Source organism: Myxine glutinosa, chromosome 5 (assembly GCF_964187855.1).
Source record: "Myxine glutinosa chromosome 5, kmMyxGlut1.1, whole genome shotgun sequence".
NCBI classification, from domain to species: Eukaryota; Metazoa; Chordata; class Myxini; order Myxiniformes; family Myxinidae; genus Myxine; species Myxine glutinosa.
Window position 1 is genome coordinate 128,193,223 of NC_136265.1, and position 8,627 is coordinate 128,201,849.

At 44.0% G+C, this 8,627-nt stretch overlaps 1 protein-coding gene across 1 annotated transcript in view; it reads left to right on the forward strand.

The window, feature by feature from the left end:
• Positions 1–514: 514 nt before the first annotated feature.
• LOC137427114 (troponin C, skeletal muscle) overlaps positions 515–8,627 on the forward strand; it is a 50,017-nt gene continuing 41,904 nt past the window's right edge. Inside the window, exon 1 of the mRNA XM_068116297.2 lies at positions 515–1,447. Coding sequence (XP_067972398.1) covers positions 1,445–1,447 — 3 coding nt within the window. The 5' untranslated portion in view covers positions 515–1,444. The remainder of the gene's footprint in view (positions 1,448–8,627) is intronic.

Genomic DNA, 8,627 nt, shown 5'->3' on the forward strand with positions numbered 1-8,627 from the left:
CCCCTCCCCACGACCCTCCAGGGGTCGCTTCGGCCGGGTCATCCGGACCCCCCTTAAATTGACCCTGCCGGTGCAGGTCGATTCTGGAGGGGCGTGTGTAGCGGTTACCGCTGGATGCACACAATCGCCTTGCACCGGCCAGAACACGGCCAGACGCGCCTCTCCCGGGCATGCCCGGACTCGCTGTTCCCGGGCACGCCCGAACCTCCCGGGCACGCCCGCTCTCGCCTTTCCAGGGCTCGCCCAGAGCGTCCGGGCATGCCCGCTATCGCCTTTTCAGGGCTCGCCCAGAGCGTCCGGGCATGCCCGCTATCGCCTTTCCAGGGCTCGCCCAGAGCGTCCGGGCATGCCCAGCCTCGACTTGCCAGGCCGCAGCCAAACACGCCCGGGCAGGTCCAGACTCGCCTTTCCAAGGCTCGCCCTTGACACCCGGGCATGCCCGGTATAGCTTTTGCCGGGCAAACTTCCCGACATAAATGTGTATATATATTGCTGCCCGATAAACGGGCTTGTCAGAATACCTGAGCTGTTTTGTTTCAATAAAGCAACTCGGACGAATTCCGTCTTTGGTCGCGTCAATTCTTTCGACTCGCGTTGGAGCGCAGTTTCTTCAATATGTGTATATAAATGTGTGTGTATATGTGTATGTAAATGTGTGTGTATGTGTGTATATGTATGTAAATGTGTGTATGTGTGTATATGTGTATGTAAATGTGTGTGTATGTGTGTGTATATGTGTGTGTATGTGTGTGTGTAAATGTCTGTGTGTGTGTACGTGTATGTGTGTGTATGTGTATGTAATTGTGTGTATGTGTGTGTATGTGTATGTAAATGTGTGTGTGTGACTGTGTATGTGTGTATGTGTATGTAAATGTGTGTGTGTGTGTCTGTGTGCATGGGAAGGCGAGGTGAGCGAAATATTTCGTCATTTTTGCATACGTAATATGTATACACATCCATGAAGCATTCGTGCACAACAGAGGATTTCAAAAATCCAAGAAGATTTTCGATTTTTAAATCCTATAATATCCTTCTACACCAACAGCGGTGATCGCTGCTTTGGGCAGCTGGTCGTGGACCTCTTTTCACCACCACAAGGGCCAGTGATTTATTTCGAGGGGGCTTCACTTCTCACGTACAAACGCCAAGAACCCTCTGCCACAGTCAATCATTTTGCTGCCAACTTCCTTGGCATGGAGACCGCATTACAAAGATACTCGAAACCTCACCCGCTCTCGGCACACAATCTTCCAGGAGGGGTTGTTATACATAGCCGACTTCGGCGCGTCTGAGGATGGCCTGGGCCAAGGGACAAGGGACTAAAAAGGACTAAGGTTCCTGGGCGACATGATAAAAGGAGCAGGACAGAGGAATCCTCGCTCTTGTCGTGGTGACGGCGCTAACTTGATACCAAGACTATTCCGACCCCACAGCAACCATCAGCATGGTAAGGACCAAGTGACCTGCATGGTGGTTGGACTAATGTGTGTGTGTGTGTGTGTGTGTGTGTGTGTGTGTGTGTGTGTGTGTGTGTGTGTGTGTGTGTGTGTGTGTGTGTGTGTGTGTGTCATAATGTCATTCTTAATCTTTTCATTGGCCTGGACCAACTCAGTGATGGAGTTGAGAGTGAACTCGCACAGGAGTTTCATTATTTATTTATTTATTCATTACGTGGCTCCAGATCAATCACTGAAGTCCGAAGGACCGCATGAGGCTCCCAAGTCTAGACGATGGTATCTAGAAGCTTGGTCAGGCAATAATAGCATATTTTGTCTCTTAAAAGTCCAGTTGTTAAGTGGTCGAGCAACTTGATATTTATTATTAATTTATTTTCATGGAGAATGATTCCTCTCGGCTGATTCCTGATAATCGCACTTTCTCAAGATGATTGCTCGATCCGAATTATCGAATCTAAGCATGGATAAAAAGAAACACAAACCAATGTGTAGTCTTGGATGTTACTAAGCAGGTAAGTTGAACGATTAGAACATAATTTAAACTTACTTTCCAAATAAAGTGAAAGATGTGCATCAATATTGTCTGCGCGATGATTCGAAAGATTACATTGTGATAAACACGAGAAAATGGATGAAAAATATTTGACCTTAATACATCACGGGCGTATTCACAAGATGATAGTTCTAACTCTGAACTGTGTTTGTACACATATATGTCAGTGTTTGTGGACAACAAGGTATACACAGTATCCACCATTGCTCACCGTCGTCAGTTTCTGTGAATGTTGAATGTGATTAGAAATGAGGCTTCATGCACGAGGTGACGTTGGTTCTACCTCATTTTGTATTCCCTGGGGTTTGAACCTGCGTATTGTAGCTCCACAGGTGCAAGACATCCATGCCTGCCTGACGTAGTCTTCTCACCTGTCCAAATATTCACCTTTATCACTGATTCTGATTCATCAACAGGAACCTGACTACTACCTGGCTTCGCTGCACCCAATTTTCAGCATCTTCCAAATTGTACCAACAATTTTTGTTTGCGGACTTTGTGATTTCGATGTAGCTTAGTGATGATTAGTAAAGTGAAGAGCTGCCCACGGAAAACCCAGGCCAGAGTACAAATAGATTTTTTCCATCTGTTGACCTATGAAAGTGACATTGAGCTACACCCTGTTTTGGCCATATTCGATCTCGCGAACAACATGTCTGCGCGTACGCAGGACGTAGCTAGGTGAAACTCAAATAGTCAGACATCATCAAGGTCTTAACGTTTTAGTCTGTGGCTCGTGGAGGAGCTGCGTACACAACTCAAACATAGACGTGTAAACAACACCAGACCTAACATCAGACAAACACGGCCACTGAGATTGGGGGAAGTGACGTCATTCTAAGTACCAGGGACACCATATTTTATGATGACGTCGCTCTCACAACAACAGTACTCGATTTCGCCCTTGGCCTCGGATGTGGGAATTCGTCACGACCTGCTACAGTTTTTTTGTATACTGAATCGAGGCTCGTGAAAGAGCTAACATTTATTTCACAAACAAACAAACAAAACAAACCAGACAAACAAAATATACAAAAAGAGGGAGCGGAAGACAAGATGGGGAGAGAAGGGGAAGCACACAACCACAACATTTGAGAGCAGGGAGAAGTGTGGGAGGGAGAGGGCTTGGGGGCAGGAGGCGTGGGAGGGGGAGGTGGGGTATAAAACACAAGGGGACCGAAATTAGCGGGGGGGGGGGGGGGTTTTGTATACTGAATCGAGGCTCGTGAAAGAGCTAACATTTATTTCACAAACAAGTGAGGCATCGTAAGATGGCATACAACTTAAAAGAGTGCTGTAGCATATGTATCCATACCAGTACGGTATATTCGTCAATATTTAAATTAATTTTTAAAAAAACATTAACATTTTAATTGGTCAGAGCAGGCGGCTGCTAGAGCAAAAATAAATGCTGAAAATTGCCGCCCGCCACCTACTAATGAAACTACCACCAAAAGCTTGCAGAAGTCGAGGGTGTTCACAATGAAGTATAAACAAATCTGAAACGAGAAGGGCACTCGGTAGAGGGCATACCTCTGCCAGGCTGAACAGTTTACATTTTATATCCCACTGATAGCCCAGATCTGGATCCGGACCTGAACTTGTTCTTGTCATCTAACCAACTCATCCACCAAGTTTGGTCATAATCCATCCACAGTGCTTTGTGATATTGTGCTGCAGAACGTGTTTGGCCACATTTCTCAATGGTGAAGATCAATCACTTGTAAAAATTCAAACAATTCTCTGATCCAGATCCGGATATTCAGATCTTCACCAAATTCGAATTGATTAGTCCTTGTCACACACCCAACCTGTCCACCATGTTTCGTCTGAATCTGTCCACAACGTTTTAACATACCGTGATATATATATATATATCGTTTTGGCCGTATCTCTCAATGGTGAAGAATCACTTAAAACCGGTCTTCGGTCTTCACCAAAATCTAATCATTTTGTCCATGTCACACTCCCAACCTATCCACCAAATTTTGTCCAAATCCATCTGCAACATTTTGAGATATAATGTTCACAGATAGACAGACAGACAGACAGACAAACAAAGAAAACGTTGTGTAGTAGCAAGTAGCACGATACTTGCAAAATCCCCCCACCCCTAACCCCACCCCCCAAAAAACGTTGCCATAGATACATCAAATTGTCCATTTCATTAAGATTAAAATTGATTATCTTAATCAAAGCTCAGGTAAATTGGATGAAAATTAATTCCTTTTCAGACGAAAATTGATGATTTTAGAAGTTTGACCTTAAGTTGAGCTTTGACCTTTTCACCTCAAAATAGTTGGTTTCCCAATTCAGTGATGCACTATGCAATTGCTGTTTAATTTTTAGTTTAATCAGATGAAATTTTGATAATTTCAGAAGTTTGATCTTGAGTTGACCTTTGACCTTTGACCTATAAATAGTTGGTCAACCAATTTGGTGAGGCAATATGCAATTGCTGTCTAATTTCAAATAAATTGGATGAAAATTGATGATTTTTCAGATGAAATTTGATAATTTTAGAAGTTTGATCTTGAGTTGACCTTTGATCTTTGACCTATAAATAGTTGGTCCACCAATTTGGTGAGGCAATATGCAATTGCTGTCTAATTTTCAAATAAATTGGATGAAATTTGATAATTTTAGAAGTTTGATCTGGAGTTGACCTTTGACCTTTTGACCTATAAATAGTTGGTTAACCAATTTTGTGAGGCATTATGCAATTGCTGTCTAATTTTCAAATAAACTGGATGAAAATTGATGATTTTTCAGATGAAATTTGATAATTTTAGAAGTTTGATCTGGAGTTGACCTTTGACCTTTGACCTATAAATAGTTGGTCAACCAATTTGGTGAGGCAATATGCAATTGCTGTCTAATTTTCAAATAAATTCGATGGAAATTGATGATTTTTCAGATGAAATTTGATAATTTTAGAAGTTTGATCTTGAGTTGACCTTTGACCTTTGACCTATAAATAGTTAGTTAACCAATTTGTTGAGGCATTATGCAATTGCTGTCTAATTTTCAAATAAATCGGATGAAAATTGATTATTTCCCAGATGGAATTTGATAATTTTAGAAGTTTGATCTGGAGTTAACCTTTGACCTTTTGACCTATAAATCGTTGGTTCACCAATTCGGTGAGGCATTATGCAATTGCTGTCTAATTTTCAAATAAATCGGATGAAAATTGATGATTTTCCAGATGAAATTTGATAATTTTAGAAGTTTGATCTGGAGTTGACCTTTGAGGTTTTGACCTATAAATAGTTGGTTAACGAATTCAGTGATGCATTATGCAATTGCTGTGTAATTTTCAAACAAATCAGATGAAAATTGATTTTTCAGATGTAAGTTGACGATTTTAGAAGCTTGACCTTGAGTTGACCTTTTGACCTCAAAAATACTTGGTTTCCCAATTCAGTGACCAAATATGCAAATCCTGTTCAATTTTCAGAGGTAGGGAAGGAAGAGTAAGGCAGATAAAGCTCGGTTACAAGGAAAAACATTGTCATGTTATTGGCCCCTCACCACAACCGCTAATGACAAAACAGCACTATCCATTCATCTTCTATCCACTCATCTCAACTCTCTCTTCCTCTTATGTGGCGACTTCAACTGTCATCATGCCAGCTGGCTGGGTGTGCGTTCCTCTCACACCAGCATGGCACCTCAGCAAAGGACTTCTGTGATTCACTGGGACTGACACAATCTGTCAATTTCCTGACCCGGATCTCAGTCAATGGAGTATCTTCTCTTCTAGACTTGGTCATGACTAACTTCCCTGCAAATGTCTGCTACTCTTCTTCTGCTCCAATCAGTTCTTCTGATCATTTCCTTGTTAAAGTGGATATCTCTCTGATCCATTCTCAGAGAGCCTCCTCAGCGCCGACGAGTCTGGCATTTCGCTCAGGCCGACTGGCAAGGTCTTCAAGCAGCCATCAATCATCTGGACTGGTCTCCCATCTCTACTGCCTCTGACATCAATTCTTCCTGGGAATTCTTCCAAAGCAAACTGCTCTCTCTCTCATGCACAGATTTATCCCATCTCGTCTTCAGCTGTCATACCCTTCCTCCCGTCCATGGTACATTGAAGCTTGTGGTGAGGCAGTTGCCTTGAAACAACTTGCCTTTGCCTCTTGGAAGGCTAATCCAACTGAAGGCAATCTCAGTTCCTTCCACCAAGCTCGGAACAAGTGTGTGTCTACACTCAGGAGAGCCAGGAAACACTATCTCTCTATTCTCAAGACTGAACTCTCAAACCAAATCTTGGTGGCATCTGGTCAAATCTGTTTCTGGTGTTTGTTCCCCTTCCACCCCCTCCCTTACCTCAAACGACGACACAGCTGACTCCACATGTGAAAAAGCTGAATGCCTCAACTCTGTTTGCCTCAAAATATTGTGTCCCAAACCCGTCCCTCTCTGTACCCACCGTACCCAGTCATACCCAGCTGCTCCTGGACTCGGGTGTCCTCTCCTGACAAGGTAGGGAAGTTTCTGTCAATCCTCGACTATGATTCTGCAACTGGACCAGACGGCATCAGCCCACAGGTCCTAAAATCCTGCTCTGCCGCTCCATCTCGCCCTCTCTCTGTTCTCTTCACCCTCTCTTTTGCTCAAGTTCATCTACCATCAGCTTGGTAATCAGCCAACATTACCGCTTTACGCAAAAAAGGTGCAAAAACAGATCCTTGCAACTACAGACCAATCAGCCTTCTCCCAATTATCAGCAAAGTCATGGAATCCATCATTGCTTCGGATATCAAATCTTTCCTCTTCTCCAATGGCTTGATCTCTGATCATCAATTTGGCTTCAGACAAGGTCACTCTACTCTGGACATGCTGCTTCTGCTGTCTCAACAATGGATGGAGGTCTTCAATGCCAAACAGGAAATTAGAGCTGTCTCACTTGACATATCACGTGCCTTCGATACGGTCTGGCACCGCGCTCTGCTCACCAAACTCTCCTCCTATGGTATCCATGGAAATCTCCATGCATGGCTTGCGAACTTCCTCTCTGGTCGTAGTCAACGTGTGGTCCTGAATGGATTTCTCTCATCTCCCCTTCCTGTTCAGGCTGGAGTTCCCCAAGGTAGTGTTCTGGGCCCTTTGCTTTTTCTGGTCTTCATCAATGATCTCTCTGACTCTCTTGAAAATCCTCTCTGTCTCTTTGCTGATGACTCCACTCTCTGCCGCTCCATTCCTCATATCTCAGATCGGCAGTCTGCAGCCTCCTCACTCTCTGCAGACCTGGACAAAATCACACACTGGTCAAACAAGTGGAACATGTCTTTCAATCCTGACAAATCTCACACTCTTACAGTCTTACCAATGTCTCTCCAAAAAGACCGAGTGGACAACCCTCCCATCTACTTTCTGAACAATCCACTCCAAGAAGTTCTGTCACTCAATCTTTTGGGTCTCACTATCTGCTGATCTCATCTGCAGATCTCTCTCAGCTGATCTCACGATCTCACTGACCTCACTATATTTCCTGGGAAAACTACATTTCCAAGCTGGCCTCCAAAGCCAGTCGCCGACTGGGCATCCTCCGTCGTGCGAGGTCCTTCCTTGGCACACCTGAGCTCCTCACCACATACAAGGCTTTCATCCGCAGCTCAATGGAATACTGTTCTCCCCTCTGGGCTGGTGCTCCTGCCTCACACCTAGCTCATCTCCACGCTGTTGAAACCAAAGCTTTCAGAATCATTGGAATTTCCCGCGATGAAGCTAATTCCGTGGGCCTTTCACTCACTCACCGCAGGCAGGTAGGTGGTCTTTCTGTCTTCTACCGACTCCTATACGGCCGAGCTCCCCCAGCTCTATCTGTGCTCTGTCCCCCAAATATTCCTACAGGTCGCACAAGATCTTCCAGTATTACCCTCTTCTGGTGAAATTGCCAAAATGAAGACTCTCTGCTCACCTTCACTCCTTCATTCCTCTTTACTCCCACCTCTGGAACAAACTCCCTCACTCTCTTCAATCCCACTCCTCCCTCCAGGTCTTTAAAACAGCTGTTCACCACCATCTCTTATCTTCCCCCATCCAAAACCTTGATCTATTCTACCCCCGTTAATTCACCCCAAATCCACTTTTGTTTTGAAATACCGACTTTTTTCTTTCCTGGATGTTCCAGCAGTGTCCATGTGTTGTATACTTTCCCACCCCCCCCCCCCATCCCCCACCCCCACCTTCCCATGCCTACTCCCCCCAAGCCCTCTCCTTCCCACAGATCTTCCGTTGTCCCTGTTCTCTGCTGTTGTACTTGTGTGCTTCCCTCTCTCTCCCCATCTTGTCTCCCGCTCCCTTTTTGTATGTTTTGTGTCCGTTTGTTGTTGTTTTTTTGTGATTGATGTTAACTCTTACACGAGCCTCAATCTTGTACACACAAAAAAACAAAAACAAAACCAAAAAAAAGCACTTTCAAAGTGACTCACGAAGAGGGAAGCCAGAGCGGTAGAAGGGAAAGGGAGGCAAAATTTATTAGGGGGCAAAAAAAGAAAAATAATTTGAAATATATATATATAAATAAAAAACAAACATATCCTTTTAATTGATTTAGGGTGGAAGATAAATATCTGGAGATAAACAGTTGGTTGTTTGCCTTCTCTTCT